The 17026-nt window shown below is 43.1% G+C and overlaps 1 protein-coding gene across 2 annotated transcripts; it reads left to right on the plus strand.

Moving 5' to 3' along the window:
- Positions 1–11630: 11630 nt before the first annotated feature.
- Positions 11631–13791, plus strand: LOC148022375 (uncharacterized). Of its 2 annotated transcripts, none has more exons than XM_087696738.1 (3): positions 11631–12015; positions 13281–13440; positions 13589–13791. In XM_087696738.1, exons 1-3 carry the CDS (start codon positions 11716–11718, stop codon positions 13774–13776), a joined length of 648 nt encoding a protein of 215 aa, XP_087552864.1. In that variant the 5' UTR covers positions 11631–11715; the 3' UTR covers positions 13777–13791. The 2 variants fall into 2 exon arrangements, with proteins under 2 accessions (XP_087552864.1, XP_087552863.1); XM_087696737.1 differs by having other exon boundaries at positions 11640–12027.
- Positions 13792–17026: the final 3235 nt, after the last annotated feature.

Here is a 17026-nt window from a genome sequence, read left to right on the forward strand (position 1 = left end):
ATTTCTGTGAACTCTATGCATTATGTCATGATGATTGATTTTGGTGAGTCCCTTACTTATGAGGAGGCTATGTAGAGGTGACTCACTCTTAGGAGAGACCCATGCAATCTAAGTATGATTCAATGCAGAAAAACTATACATGGGATTTGGTTCCTTTGCCCAATAGGAAACATGAATTACCATGCAAGTGGGTATACAAGTTAAAGGGTACTCCCATTTTCCCTAAACCAGTATATAAGGTCAAATTGGTTGCTAAAGGTTTTAAGCATGAGTAGAGAGTTGATTTTGATAAGATATTCTCTCATGTGGTCAAGATAACTATCCTACCCTTGGTTATGAAAATGGATCTAGACTTGTACCAAATGGATGTTAAGATAACTTTCTTCCATAGGGACCCGCATGAGGACCTTTAAATGTAATAGCCTAAGGGCTTTGAGGAGAAGGGCAAGAAACACCTAGTATACAAGTCAAGAAATAGAATTTATGGACTTAAGGAGGTACCTAGAGAATGATATCATAAATTTGATGCCTTTATGTATTCATGTGGTTACCACCCATAATGATATGGATCCATGTCTTTACACAAAGAAGGTCCGTGATGGTATCATAAATTTTATGCCTTTATATATTCATATGGTTACTACCCATAATGATATGGATCCATGTCTTTACACAAAGAAGGCCCGTGATGGTATCCTTATCATTTCGGTGCTATATATTGATGACATGTTGATTACTAGGAGTGCTCATGATGAGTTGGATGCTTTAAAGACTCAGCTCAAAAAGAGCTTTGAGATAAAGAACATGGGTTATGCCTCTCATATACTTAGTATACAAATTATGCACAATCGCTCTAAGGAACTCCTTTAGTTATCACAGAAAAAGTACATTCATAAAGTTCTTGAGCAATTCTATATGCAAGATGGTAAATTGCTATTGGCCACACTCACTACCTTCAAATTGGCCTTGTGACTTAATGCATTTACTATTTTTTGTGGAGCCCTCCAAGTCTAACTCTGCAAAATGAAGTCAAGCCATTTGGCTTGTTTGGCAGAGAACTTGAGTTGGGACTAGAAGTATTTGAGTGATATGTTATCTATGAACACAAATGTGTGTTTGTCTTGTACATAGTACTTCCATTTTCTAAGGTAGTGAATTACTGCTAGCATTTCCTACTCATATGTGCTCCATCTAGTTTTTGTATCTGTGAACTTCTTGCTTTCATAAACTATGGGGTGCCCATCTTGCATCAACACTCCCCAAATGCTATAATCTGATGCATCTATGGAGATTTCGAAGGGTTTGGTAAAATTTGACACTTTGAGTATGGGGTCTAACTCATATAATCTTTCATTAGCACTCAAAAGTGGCTTGTTGCTCACTTCCCATGTGAAACTTCCATCTCCTTTGGTTAGATGGGATAGTAGATTACCATGATGTAATCCTTAACGAATCTTCTACAAAACACTGTGAACCCTAGGAATCTCTGAACTTCTCTAATGGTGTTTAGCACTAGCCAATTCTTCACTATAGCTACTTTCTTGGAGTCTACTTTGATGCCTTCCTTGCCTATGGTGAACACTAGGAATTCTAACTCCTTCAGTTCAAACTCATATTTTTTGAGTTTGGCATACAATTTGTGTTGTCTTAGCTTCTCAAATACTAATCTTAAGTATTGCTCGTGTTCATCTAAGGTTTTGCTATACATTAGGAGATCATCTATGTAGATAATGATAAATGCATCTATCTCTAGCTAAAATACTCCATTCGTTAAACCACAAAAGGTACCCAAATAGTCCAAACCCTAGAATGAGCCACTTGAGACATGGTACCCAATATGGAAGCCTCAAGTGGATTTGCTGGTACCCTGACCTAAGATCTTCTTCAACTATATGGATTTGTACCCTAACCTAAGATCTATGCGGCTAAAAAATATTTGGCTCCATGGAGTCTATCTAATAGGTTTGCGACTAAGGGCACATTGTACTTTTTCTTGATGGTGATCTTATTAAGAGCCCTATAGTCTACACATAATCGGGCCCCCCATCCTTCTTCTTGACAAACAACACTAGGACACCGAAAGGGGACTTGCCAGGTTGGATGAATCCTTGCTCTTCCAATTCATGTAATTATTTCATCATCTCCATGAATTCGGTGTGATTCATGTTGTATGGGGCTCTATAGTTGGTGGGACTAGGATTAGCTCAATATTCTGGTCTACCTCTCTTTTGGGAGTGGGCCTTTGGGTAGTTCTGTTGGCATCACATATGCATATTCTTCAAGTATTGCTTCCACTTCTTTGTTGCTAACTTGTGGGTTGGGCTTCTTGGTGACCTCCTGCTCCATAGGTCGGATCATGCATAAATATACCATGTCTCCCTACTTCACTGATTTCTCCACTTGTTTGGCATTGCAGGTCATGATGCAAGGCTGAATATTGGTAGCTTGCTGAGGTGTTAATTGGACTAGTGCTCTTGGTTTATTAGCTGCTAACTTTGCAATTTGTCATGAGACTCTAGGCTTGCTCTCCTTCATCTGCACTTTGATTGATGTCCTGCCTGGGAGTTGCATTCTCTCACATGGTACTCTTACGCCTTCTCCTTGCATATCCAATAACATTTCATTAACTTGTTTTCCAAACATCATAATGGCATACATGTCATTGAACTCCATGCCCAAAATGACTTCGATGTCATCCATGGGTATGACTAGAAAGTTGAGCCTAGCCTTCCATTTACCCGCTTCCACTTGCACTATAAAGACTTTTTTGACCTCCTTTTCTTCTCCTTGCACAAAGGTCATTGTTAATCCTTATTGGGCCTTAGACTGTTTGAGTCCATGTTCTGGTGCACAATTTGGTGTGATAAAATTGCGAGTGGCTCTTACGTCTATCATGATTGCTTGATCCCCTTCACTCACTCTTCCCTTGAGGTTTAAATGTTGTACTACTGCTACCCGAGCCGCCATGCATTGGGGGCATGCACTAACTTCCCCCACTCTTGGGTGTCAAGGCTCTCTTCACTTCCACTGGGGATTTCCTGAATATGTGGGGCTTATGGCTCCTCTCCTCCATAAGCACTTGTGATTGTTACCCTAGCTAGACCCACTTGTTGAGGTTGTATCTTCCATGGGGCATCTAATTTTATAGTGGGGTCTCCCACACTTGAAACATCTAACCCCTATGTTTGAGGCTTTCTTTGCCATGATGTATTTGATCCTACAAACCCATAAGATGCACTAGGGTTTGGTCTATAGTGGTTGTTTCCCCACCATCCAACTACTCCTCTTCTGTGATGGGATCGAGGTTATTCCTGAGATTTGATCCCAAATCTCTGAGATGGGGCCACTTGGGGGATTGGATCTCGCGGTCCAAGAGTTGGTGGTAAGGTTCGTTGAATCTAGCTTGACTCCCTTGGGCTATCCTCCTCCCTTCTAAGTCAACTAATCTTTCAACCATCCTCATGGCCTTTGCCAAACTAGTTGGTTCTTGTCTTTCAATGTCTCTCATGGCCCACTCTTGCATGCCGAATAGAAATCCATGTAACTTTATTTCTATGTCCATTTTGGGCAGTTGTAGTATCAATTGCCTATACTTGCTAATATAGTCCTTCAACTTTCCTTGTGTTTGCTTGGGATTTCTCCACTCATCTCTAACTTTGAATTTTTTCATCTTTGGGATGAAGTAGTCTTTGAGTTCCTCTTGAATTTCTTTCCATGAAAATATACAGTGTCCTTGCTCTTGTTTCAAAAATAGATACAAGAGCTAGTAGTGTCCTCCTCTAGGTAGATGGCTACCACTTCTCCCTTCCTATCTTTAGTGATTCTAGCAAACTTCAAATATCTATCTACCTTTGCAATCCATTTCTTCAAAATCAATATGTCTCTCTCTCCCTTCTACTTGTGAGTTGGGGCACCTTGAACTTGACATAGTCATCTTCTAAACTCAGTCTCTTCTTCCTCCTCATATTGAGTTAGTGAAAGAGGCTTTAGAACATGACCAAGAAATGCACGAGATCATAGAAGAAAGGAGAGCTGAAAGGACTCCTCATGGCATGTATACCTTGGAGGAGGGAGTTTTGTTTGTAGGCAAGAGATTGTACATTTCCAATAGTGTGGAGTTGAAGAAAGTCATACTACATGAAGTGCATGATGGGAAGTTACAGGGACATAAAAGCCAAAGCAAGATACTTGAGGCTCTCCAAAAACAATTATTTTGGCCAAACATGAAGGACGAAGTCATAGACTATGACTTGTCCCACTTGCCAACTAGTGAAAGTGCCACACTCCAAGCCAACAGATTTACTTCAACCAATGCCAGTATGTAACCGGCATGGGACATCATTAGCATGGATTTTATTGTGTAATTCCTCGAATCCCATGGCTATACCATCATCTTTGTAGTGGTGGACTATTTTTTCAAACAAGCCCATTGCCAAGCCACCATTGAATGCCAAGGAGGTAGCCCGACTTTTCTTCATGCATGTCTTCAAGTTACATGGGATACCCTTAGCCATTGTATCTGATAGAGATGGCCGCTTCATGAGTGACATGTGGAAGGAACTCTTTAAGACTCTAGAAACACAGTTGAGATTTTCAACATCCTTCCACCCCGAGACAAATGGGCAAACAAAAAGAGTGAACTAAGGCATTGAAGACTATCTTAGAAGCTATGCTAGGGTCGACCAAAAAGATTGGGCCTTGTATCTTGATGTACTCAAGTTCCACTACAACAGCTCCATTCATTCAACAACAACAAGTTACACACCCTTTGAGTTAGCCATAGGGAAAGAAGTCATCGCACCCTTAGCCTTAGCCTCAGGAGCTACATCAGGATGCAGAAGACTTCTTGAAGAAATGCAGAGAAATAAATACAATCGGTAACTAGAGTTTGAAAAAGAGCAAAATCACCGTGAGCGAACAAGCCAACAAGAAATGCAAGGCAGTCCTCTTCACCAAAGGAGACATGGTTCTGGTTAGCTCCACCAAGCATATGTTCCTTCAAAAAAATATGAGCCCCAAGTTCAACCACCGCTACTAAGGACCCTACCACATCATCTAGGTCATGAATGAGGTCACATACAAGCTCAACCTGCCGGAAAGCATCTATGTCCACAATGCATTCCATGCATGCTTGCTGTGTAGGTTATACCCTGACACCCAATGCTTGGGTGGCACGTTCCATTACTTCATTCCAATAGCCCCTTTGAAGTAAAAGCAATCCTTTGGTACAAAGAATACAAAGGTTACCTTGAGTACCTCACCAAGTTGAAAGGGCACCCTCTCAAAGAAGCCACTTGAATTTTGAAAGTGGAAGCCTGTGAACGTGGCAACGAGGCCTTCGCTACTTGGCTCAAGGAGAATCCCAACAATACTTCCAATGTACCTTGAGTCCCACTTAACTTACCATAGGACTTGCAATGCCTCCACTCCGCAAATGTAATTGAGTCAATGGTAAACTAGCAATGGCAATAAGAATAAAAAACAAACTAAGTCTAGATGGGTAGATACTAGCCAACTTGATAGAAAATGTTGTATTAAGACCTCGCCTATGTGTCCAATAGACACTAACCATTTTATTAGAAGGAGCTCTGTTAAGACCTTGAAATGAGTCAATAAGCACTACCCTTAGATTGTTGAGGACATCAATCCATTATGTGGCAGTGAGTGTAAGGGCTTTGTAGCTAAACCATGGCATTGCTGCTACAAACACCTATATTGGGGGTACCTCTCTCTTGAGGCATGACTCTCCAAGGTGCATCATGACATGGGGTCATAATGCATTACACTTGGGCATGGTTAGGTTGCTCAGGGCATCCACATGGAATATTAGAGTGGGGATGGTGAGTACATTGAGTGACTAGTGAGGGGGAAGGGCTTCCATTTTGTGGGGCAAGAGATGAGTGGGGTAGAGTGCTACAGTTGAAGGGTTTTGGATTTGCGTGAGCACCAAAAAAGTTATGGTGATGTGGTGAACTCCCTGCATGTTGGGAGGAGGTATCAAGGTGGACTATTGTAACGTGTTGGTGCTATGCCATAACATGATACCATGCCATGTCAACTTCCATGTTGGGTTGATGTGTTGAGATTTTCCTAGCCCGAAGGGGGAGCCGTGATGTGTTGTGCCATATCAAGTTGAGGTGTTGTGTTGAGTTGAAATGCCATGTTGAGATGGTTCGTGGTGCAAGGTGTGAGGTTGGGACCAAGGGGGATCCATAACACTTGATATCTCAGAGCTGGACCCCCATGATGGAGTGGTGATGTCTTGAGGCAAGGGGAGGCTAGAAATGAGTAAAGATGGGAAAAAATAAGAAAGCCTCAAGAAAAATGAATAGTGAACCAAAAGAAAAGGAAAAAGCCCAAAATGATGCTGAAAGACACAGAATTGAAAATTTGTATGCATCAAAAAGAAATTTTTTGGCTAAATGGCATAACTGTGAGGAAGAATGGAGAATGGTATGGGTGACAAAGATACAGTAGGCAATAATTGGCTATAGACCATAAAAAAGGGAAGAGGTTGATGTAGAAAGAAGATTGAATCAAGTGAAAGGCTAGCAAGAAGACCTTAAGACAATTCTTTGCATGATAAATGACAAACTAGGGGATCAGTATGAGAAACATAAGGATGATCCCTGTTATGACCTGTTGCTTGTGGAACAGAGATTGAGAATGGAGCTTATTGAAGATTATGGTGAGGTTGTAGCACGAGGGGGCATGCCAGATGAAAAGGAAAAAGTCAAGAAACCTCAAGAATATCAAGCAAAGCCATGTATTGAAATGCAAGAATTTGAAGTTGAAAGTGAAACAAATAGTCAAAGTAGTGAGAGCGAAGTGGATAAAGGTGACAACATCTATAGTACAATGGAAAACCAATTGGCTATGGTTGAAAGGATGATGTCAAGTGGGCAACTGAGTATAGAACAATGCAAAATGCTAGAGCAACCGATGACTACTCTAAGAGCAGGGTTGACAAAGTGCAAAGGCTGATATGAGACAATCATCAAGCCAACTGAGTATAGAACAATGCAAAATGCTAGAGCAACCGATGACTACTCTAAGAGCAGGGTTGACAAAGTGCAAAGGCTGATATGAGACAATCGTCGAGCCATTAGTCACCAAGGGTGAGTCTAAATATGAGGATTCAAAGACCAAATGAATCAGATGCCATTGTAGATGAGTCCCGATTGGGATGCAAAAAGGCAAATGTGAGAGGAGATGATATGGGATGAGGCAAAGTAGATAGGGGAGGAAATAACCCTAGTACATGAGGATCTGGGAAAATTCGATGATGTAGAGAATTATTTAGAGGGCAATGAGGTGGGACAATGGGTTGAGATAGATAAGTGGGTGGCAGAAGAGCCATACCACAATCATTTTTGTGCACCCAAAGAGGCTCTACACAACTATGTGCCATTAAAAGATCAAAGCGTTGACTATGGAGAATTGAGTTGGAAAGGAGGAGATGAGGATTGGTTCCAAGACAACTATGCACAATCTTTTGAACCTAGATATGAAGCAGATGATGGTGAGTGGCATCAAGGAGAAAACATAGAGGCCTACAGGCCATATTATGATGATGATGACCACAAGACATGCCAAGCAGAGTAAGATGGGCCAAACGATGAGGGGTAGTTTGAAGAACTCGTGATGGTGCAAGCAAGTATAAATGAAACTATGACCATAGAGTCTCTAGAGTTTGTAGAGGTGGCCTATGGGCCGAGTGTCATGTTTGACGGAGTACTTATTGAAGGGTGTGTAGAAATGAAGGTGAATCAATTACCAGACTGAGTGATCCTTGAGGAGTGTATAAAGGGGGACAAGGCTAAAGAAGCTAAGTTCCCGGTAGATGATACTTATGGACACGAAGTCAATAGATTGAATGATGGGTAGATAGAGGATATGTACGGCATCGAGGCTGAATCGAGAGAAGACTCTTGTACTTGGAGGAAGTATAAAGAAATTAGGATAGGTTTAGAGACTCTTGCACCTAGGGGAGGTATAAAGAACCCATGATAGGTTAAACCACCATGTGCTAAAGAGCAGGCGAAGCCCAAATGGTTTGATGAGGTAACAACTTGGTTTGAGGAGAGAAAAGTGTGTGGGCTAGAGACCCTTTTCATGAATGATACAAGTATCAAATTAGATGATGAGGGTTACAAGGTGGCAGAAGAAGAAGACAAGGCAATGGGGCCAACTTTGGAAGAACTTGTGAGCTGAGAGTCCAAATGAATGGCCAAATATGTTGAGATTTATAGAGAAGAAGACTCCTTGAGGTGGGAAGATAAACTGACGGGCCGAGTTTGATGATGAACATGATGAAACTCTTGAAGCCACAAGTATAAATCAATGTGCCCTTTGTATTGAGTGGAATGATGAGACCAGAGGGCCAAGTAGTGTGACGAATGGTGAGGCCAAGTGGCCAAAGGGTGAACTTGTGGAGCCGGCAAGTATAAAGAAGTGATCCGTGTGTTATGATGAGATGGTGGGCCTTGAGTGGCCATGTTGTGTTGAAGAACTCGTCAGTTGCTAGTCAAAACAAATGGTCATGCATGATGGAGAGAAGGATGATGATGCCAAGTGGCCAGACTATGTAGAACTCGCGGAGCCGGTGAGTATAAAGAAGCAGGTAATGTATTGTGATGTGATGATGGGTCATGAGGGGCCGCATTGTGTTGAAGAACTTGTGAGTCGTGAGTCTAAATGAATGGCCATGTGTGATGAGGCCAAGTGGCTGGCATGTGAAGAACTCATGAGCTATGAGTTGAAACAAATGGCCAAATGCATTGAGGTGAGTTGTGAGGCTGGTGGGCCAAGTGAAGAGACTACAACATGTGTAATGGAGGCCAAGGAGGTTGATGGCAACAAGACTGGATGTGCGGAGAAGAGAATAGAGATGAAGGCCCAAGTTGGGGAGTGGGCTCAATCCAATTATGCTTCGAGCCAGAAGGTGAAGGGTGAGATGATGGAGTCGACCCCGAAGCCTCAAGAACCCGAATAAGCTATAGCAGGGGGAAATATGTGAGCTTTAGTGGGGATGAGGTACATGTTTACTCTGACAAAAATGACGAGGAAAGAGATTCTGCTATAGTGGCTGATTGTGAGGGAGGTGAATCCTCATACAACAAACAAGATGGGGGGTACCGGGGTGCTCCTAGTGTGGACATATAAGTAGCAAATGGATATTTTGGAATTGTACTAAAGTTGCAGAGGTGCAGGTTGGTGACATTCTTCTACTTCGAATGAGGGTGTCTTTTAGAGAGTATTCTTCACCATTGAAGTCTACATATGCTTTCAAACTCATTTCAATCTCATGGCCAAAGGAATGCAACTTGTTAGTTGACATCATTGTGGTTGGATGGCTTCATAGGGGAAGTGAGCAAGTTATGTAAAGGCTTCACCTTCCATGTGAGAAAAGACAAATGTGACTTGACGAGGAGCCCAACTTAGATGTGGAGGCCAAGTGTGAAGGCTTGGTCTCAACTTGGGCCATAAAGTCTTATCAGTAGTAAGAAGCCGTTGTTAACAACCAAATAAATGGACATGGTTGTGAGAGCAAGGCAATATGTGGCACCCCTACACTTCGGCTTGTATAAGGTGTTTTGGACCCACTTGCAAAATTAGACCATACAGGGTCACTTCGAGGTAGACACATTGAGGGAGATGGCCCTCGTGTTGTAGGCTAGGTAGTTTGATGGTTTCCATCAAACTAGTTTGCTTTGTTCATGGGTGTTCCAACTCAATCCAGCCAAGCAAGGGCTTCTAGTGCAAGTTAGCCTAATATGCAATCTAATAGCAATGGCTTTTGCATTGATTTGTGCATCATCGAGATGAATCCGGCCAGAGATGGCCAACCCCAACACTTCCAGCTAACATATGTAGGGAGGTCTAATCTAGCCAAGTAGGGCTTCTTCCTTCCCCACACCTCTACTGTATGAGGTGGTGCAAAATAGAGAAGGATAATGCATGCAGGGACGATGGACCTCACCAGGAGAGCACATCAACACATGGCTTCGAGAGGAGTCAAGGTGCCCTTTGCAAGTGCATTCCCAAAGATTTGTGCCAAGTAGGGCACTTCAAGTAGAAAATGTAGGTCCAGAGATGGCACGATGAAGTGGGATCATGTTTGTCGTACCAGGTGAAAGGACAATTCTGCTAAGACAGCTCATGAGCCAACACTATATGTTAGCATGGGCACATTCTCATGTGGCGAAGGCAACTCCATGCGGCTTGTAAATAAACCTTGAGAACATAACTAAGTAGGGGCATTAGTATAGTTATAATCACTTTTTTTAATCTACTTATGAATATTGGGTCTATTCATGTACAAATCATAGTAACTCCATGATTCGAAGTGAGCTTCAAGTTTTTTGTAGGGGGAGTGGGTATATTGGGGGTACATCTCTCTCTCTCTCGAGGCTTGGCTCTCCAGGGTGCATCACAACATGGGGTCGTAGTGCTTTATGCGTGGGCATGGTTAGGTGGCTCAAGGCCTCCATACTACACAACATTAGAGTGGGGATGGTGAGTGCACTAAGTGACTAGTGAGGGGGAAGGGCTTCCATTTTGTGGGGCGAGAGGTGAGTGGGGCAGAGTGATATGGTGAAGGGTTTGACAGTGCATGAGCACCAAAAAAGTTACGATGACATGGTGAACTCCTTACTTGTTGGGGGGAGGTGTCAAGGTGGATCATTATGCCACATTGGTGCTATGGTGTGACCTGATACCATGCCATGTCAGCCTCCATGCTAGGTTGGCATGTTGATGTTGGTTTCTAGCTCGAAGGGGGAGCTATGACGTGTTGTGCCATGTTGAGTTGAGGTGCCGTGTCGAATTGGGATGCCATGTTGAGATGGTTTGAGGCATGAGGTGTGAGACTAGGACCAAGGGGGATCCATAACAATACTATAGGGAGTAGTAGTGACTTTGAGCGCCCTGCTTGGTTTCCACTCTACATGTGATTCCCTATACCCAGTGGTGAACCCTCACATGTGTGGTGTCACGAGAGTGCAGTCCTAGGATATGCCTATGTCGTACCGTTTCTTTCATCGAATAATACAAGAGTATACCTTGCTCTCACATATCGTGTTACCTTTTTGTGCTATGTCGAGTAAATGATTGAGTGTAGGTGCATTACCCCCCTCCCCCCCGAGGTTAAATTGGTGTTTGACCATAGTTTGTTGTGATCTCATCTTCTACACTTGTGTACCCAAATTTTTCATGGATTGCTATTCTTGTCGGGAAGTAGAGGGGGGGGGGGGGGGGGGGAGGAATGGTAACTCCTGCATCCCCCTACTATCATCCCCTTAACACCCTCAAAAGGGGGTGCTAATGCAATGATAATGGGTTTTAGTCCCTCCAACCCATCTCATTGGTCAAGTTTCAATAGTCTCATAACATTTTTTGGGGCTCCTTTCATACTCTCTCCCCAAGCATGACCACTCCATTATTGGGGAGAGGCTATCCTTTCACATATACCCTTGTTACGGATGGTAACCCTGGGGGCGACACGACACTTAGCACCCTAGACACTCACAAGAGAACGAGGTGTGCTTAAATGACACAATTGTAACTCAACGGTATCGGATAGATTGAACTTACCAAATTCTTCGTGGGACACCGCTCTCACAAAATGTTGGAGTCCTGTGCACGATCATAGAGACAGTCGGGAGTGTGAGTCTTTGGAACTAGTAATTGGAAACATTAAGAATTGCAATAATAATGATAATCGGTCATCCCCCTCTCTCATTATCATCGTTGTCTTCTGCTGCACAATGCTGCCACCCACAGTGCTCCTGGCCGACCCCCACGACAAGTTCCACTTCTTGTGGTAATGTGCAGCCATGGCCGTGGAAAATGGCAGGAGACTGGAAGTCGCTGAGAGCGAGGAGGAGGAAGAGGGCTTCTCTCCTTTGTGAAGCTGCTGCCTCTCCGTACGACATTCTGGGGGTCCCCCGAACTGCCTCCGAGAAGGAAATCAAGCAGGCTTACAGAAAATTGGCATTGAAATACCATCCTGATGTCAGTAAAGCGGTTAGCGATCTCTCTTTTGAACCTCATTTGCATTTGGGTGAGCCTCTGTGATCATCTTCACGATCATTGAGGAATCCTGTCGTCTCATCATGGATTAGCCAGCATTCTACTGTTTGTTTTGGATAAGACTCTGTCATCATCTTCACAGTCACTGAGGAATCCTGTCATCTCAGTATGGAGTAGCCGGTGTTCTACTATTTGTTTTCTTTCTACGGCTTTCTAGTTTGAAAAATCTTCATGTGGTTGGACTTTGTCCAGTCTCATTAACAAACACGTGGTGGAGCTTTCGTTCTAAACTTGTTTGGCTTATTCAATTCCTGCATTAGCGGATACCACACTGACATAGTTTTTACATCGGCTATTCTACAACAAGTTCTGTTGTTTCACCTTGTTTGTTTCTGACGTACTATGTTTGGTGAGAGGAGTCCATTGCTAAGCGATCCGAGTCTCTCGTTAGTAAGACATATGGTGGACCTTCTTTTCTGATCAGAATCGTATTCTAGGTCATATTCTTCTGCATTAACAGACTGACACAATGGTGATAATCTTGCATGGGTATTTGAGACTTCTTTCACAGGACTTATCTCCAACTCTTTGTGTTTGGAAAGGAGTTGATGTATTGTGTCGGAGAAGTGCAGGCTTCTATATTGATAAACTTACTAGTAGCACTGCTTAGTTGGTCATTCCTACATTTGAACCGGAGACATATCCAGTCACTTGTGTTGGGACATCTAAATTTCTTGCTGAAACTGATGCTACCACCTCATCATCTTGTTTGGGGTGTGGATATATTTGGGCTGATGCCAACCCCACACAGTTTTGTGCTTCTAATTGGGACAATATGGTAGGTAGATACCCAAGAATTAACATGTCTTTGAAAGTACAACTGACGATGCAATGTTCTGGATCATTGTTTGTGTGTGACTGAAGACAGCTTTATAGTCATGCGTTGCTGTTTAAAATGTGACCTACTTTTGCCAACACAGTTTTGTGCTTCTAGTTGGTACAATATGGTAGGTAGATTCCAGATATAACATCTCTTTGTAAGTACTACTGCTGATGTGATGTTCTTGATCATTGTTTGTGTGTGATTGAAGACAGCTTTTTAGTCATGTGATGCTGTTTATAATGTGACTTACTTTTGCCAACTATTTTTCTTGTGATGCATCTTACATTGCTTTAACATGCATTTTTGCATCAAAGTTTGCAACTTAGGGATCTCTTCCAAAAGTTTACAACCACTCTCTTTGCAGCCAGATGCAGAGCAACAATTCATGGCTATAAAAAATGCATATCAAACTCTTGTTGACACGAAATCTCGTGCCAAATATGATCGCTCTAGTGGAAGTGCAGATGAGTTCAACTGGGGCTTTCCAAAGTCCAAAAACGAAGAGGAGGATTTTTATGGAATAGGTAACTTGTTTCATCTTTAACCTTTCAGACTGGGTACTTCTTTTGCGGTACTCCCTCACTGCTTTCTCTCAAAGAGCTGATATTGACCTCTTAAAAAGCTTCAGTTTTATGAGTTCATTGTTCAAATGCTCTGTTTTACCACTCGCAGGGGACTTTTTTCGAGATTTACAAGCCGATTTTGAGAAGGCAGCAGCTTCAGGCAAGCCAAAGAGCCTCTGGGAAGAATTAGCTGTAAGATGTCATACTTGTGTCACTTTGTTATGCATGCTGTCATATACCACTGCTCAACTTGGCATGTGTTTCTGTGCTCTTTCATGTTGTGCCACAAGTTTGTAAATCTGGTTTGCTTGACATAAGCTGTTATGTTTGTTAAAAGTGGTAAGATTTTTCTCTAAGAAGAGATTTTCCAATAATTTAAATAAGCAATTCAATGAGGTTTTCACAGATTGTTAGTTCTTTGAGAGGGTAGGGAAGTCTGTGAGGAGTTCACAGTTCTATAAACCACAAGCACATTCCATTGACTCTCCTTGGCCGCAACATTATGGTGCACAACAATTTTTCATGATTAAGTATGATACTTGTAATTTCAGCTCCTGACACTAGGCACACCCAAAGTGGACTGTAATCTTGATGATGGATTCCAAATATCCCTGCAAGACATCTGAGGATGTTAATAAACTTTCTTTCATCTTCCTCTCTCACTACTTTCTTTTATTTTCTAATGTCTTACAACTGTATCTGCCATGTCATTACTTCTGATCCTTAAATGTAAGACTTTGCAGCAAATCAAGTCTCCCCAGGGAACATCAATCCAGCAACCTCCTGAGATCTTCTCTAAAATCTTACAGGAGAGTGGACCATGGCTGATTGTATGAAGATATGCAAGACATGCTGAGGATCTGAGAGGGGGGTGTTAGTGGGGGGTGTTAGTCTGTCACTTTTAGTGTTGTCTATCTGTCATCTCCCAGTTGTGTGCTCTTGTTAGAGTCTGATGGAGACATGGGAGCTCTGGCATTTTAGTGTGCATTTCCTGAGTTCTGTGAGCATTTTCAACATTCCCCAGCCTGGGTCACTTTGTCTGTCCTGTGCCCTTGATTTTATTGCCATGTCAGCTGTATTTTTTCTGCATTTTTAATGCGGACAACTGCATTAAATGCAGTTGGCAGTCGGCAAGCTGGCAGCTGGTCGGCCAGCATCAGGTTGGCCAGTTTTGGCCCATTTTTTGCTATATATAGCAAGTAGGCTAGCTGGGGCAGATCATCTTCTGCAAGCTGCTCCTCCGACTGTGGGCACACTCCTCCGTCTCTGGTGCTGCTGCTGCCATTGTCATTTCAGGCCAGATTTGGTGCCCTCACTGATGCCTTCGGCTGCGTACAGGGACTGATCAGTCCATCTCTTTGTATTAAGCATTTACTTCAGCCAGTGCAAATTTCTTTCTCCATCTTCCTGCTGTCTTCTTTCTGATATTTGTCTCAGAAATTGCAGGAATTTGTGACGTTTTGCCTCCGACATTTGGGGCTTTTCATGTACATGCAAGAATTGGGCTGAAATTTACCCAATTTCTCGATATTGATGCACATTGGACCCCGTGCAATTTGGGGCTTTTTCTGTTTGTGCGAAATTTGTGTGCCATTTGGTCATTTCATGCACATGCGGGTTTAATTCTATGCAATTTGGACACCTAGCACTTGAGCAATTTGGGGTTTTGCTGAAATTACTCTAGTTTGGCAAAATTGGCCTATTCTATGCATGTTAGAGACTGTGCAGATGTATGGTTGATGCTTTGAGCACAAAAATTTTGGGACTTTTGACCGCATGTGTCAAATTTTGTGCCCGTGGGTGCATGTACAACAGAAATTGCAGCTAAAATTTGGGACTTCTCATGTAATGTAATGTATTTGTCCTTGGAACAACTGTAATTAGTTGTGGAGTGCTGTAGCACAAGGTTTAGTGCTTCTGAAAATTTATTTGCAGATCTGAAATTTCTGCTTTTACATGGTTATTTATTGTTGGTTGGTACTCGTTTGTACCTTGGTCACTTGTGTGATAGTTTGGGCCTGCATTTGCTGAATTTTTTGGTCACATTTGGGCTGAAAATCATGGCTGGCAGCAGTGACAACAGTCATGTCATACACATTAAGAAGTTTGAAGGAGCACATAACTTTGTAGTCTGGCAAAAACTGTGCTATATTATCTTGCTGGTTGGTGCTTGTTTGTACCTTGGTCACTTGTGTGACAGTTTGGGCCTGCATTTGCTGAATTTTTTGGTCACATTTGGGCTGAAAATCATAGCTGGCAGCAGTGACAACAGTCATGTCATGCACATTAAGAAGCTTGAAGGAGCACATAACTTTGCAGTCTGGCAAAAACAATGCTATAATATCTTGTTGCAGAAGAAGTAAGCAAGGCCGATTAAGACCAAAGGGGCAAAGCCCGCAGATATGGAACGGGAAGACTAGGATGAGTTAAATGAGCTTGCACGCTCAACCATCAAGCTATCGATTTCTGATGCCTTGCTGTTTAACATTGAAGGTTTGGATTCGGCCTATGCTATTTGGACTCGACTGGAAGAAATGTATGCCCAGAAGAGTGCCGCAAGCAAAGTTTACTGGCTGGAAAAGCTTATGGATTTACATATGAAAGAGTGTACAGCAATGTCTACTCACTTGAGTGAGTTTAACTCCATTTTTAGCTAGTTGGTTGCCTTGAAGTTCATGTGAGAGTGCGCAGCGAAAGAAGAACACGAACACAGAGGAGAGGAGAGAGGAAGCAGAGAATGAAGGAAGAAAGTCTGCACTGACTGAGATGAATGCTGAATACACTGGAATGGACAGAACAGTCCCTGCACGCAGCCTGGAGCGTTAGTGAGGGAACCAGGACAGACTGGAAGCAGAGTCAGCACCAATGCCGGAGACGGAGACGGAGGAAGCAGTGCTGTACCTGCAGAGAGTGAATGCTGGACTGACTGGGGGGGCTGCTATAAATAGCCCCCAGCCAGCAAACTGGCCGACCAGCCAAACTGGCCGACCTGGCCAGATTTGGCCGACCAGCCAGATCTGGCCGACTATGGCCAGATCTGGTCCGACTGACCAGAACTGGTCCGACTGACCAGTAAAATGGGCAGTCAGGGCAAAAAACAGCCCAGTTTGGGCTGGACCAAACCCAGGACTGCATGCTGCCTAGAGCAGCCACAAAACTGTCCTGACAGAGCTCCTCTGTCTCCTGTCAGACTCTGACAGGAGCTCACAACCAGGAGATGACAGACTGAGATTGAAGAAGAGCAGGCTAACACCCCCTCTCAACTCCTGGGAGAGTTTGAAGACCCAAGAACCGCATGTGATGAAGCAAAGAAGCCTGAGGCAACGGCTTCGTAAAGAGATCAGCTGCATTGGCTGCCGTAGGACAATAGACCACCACCAGCTCCGAATCCACGATCCGCTCTCGAACATAGTGATACTGAACCTCAATGTGCTTCGCACATGTGATAGCTAGGATCTTGCATAGGTAGTTACATACCTACTTTATACTCCACTACTCCTAATTCCACATCAATAGGGCAAACTAATTTTGACCCCAAAAAGTGACT

Source organism: Lygodium microphyllum, chromosome 17 (genome assembly GCF_053477565.2).
Source record: "Lygodium microphyllum isolate KBCC chromosome 17, Lygodium_microphyllum_v1.1.10, whole genome shotgun sequence".
NCBI classification, from domain to species: Eukaryota; Viridiplantae; Streptophyta; class Polypodiopsida; order Schizaeales; family Lygodiaceae; genus Lygodium; species Lygodium microphyllum.

What these genes read in the sequence shown, in the direction of transcription:
- LOC148022375 (XM_087696737.1), top strand. Translation starts at nt 11,716, where the DNA reads ATGATAATCGGTCATCCCCCTCTCTCATTATCATCGTTGTCTTCTGCT. An exon ending in ATCCTGATGTCAGTAAAGCG is followed by an intron (nt 12,028 to 13,280) that starts GTTAGCGATCTC and finishes CTCTCTTTGCAG; the next exon opens with CCAGATGCAGAGCAACAATT. An exon ending in GGAGGATTTTTATGGAATAG is followed by an intron (nt 13,441 to 13,588) that starts GTAACTTGTTTC and finishes TACCACTCGCAG; the next exon opens with GGGACTTTTTTCGAGATTTA.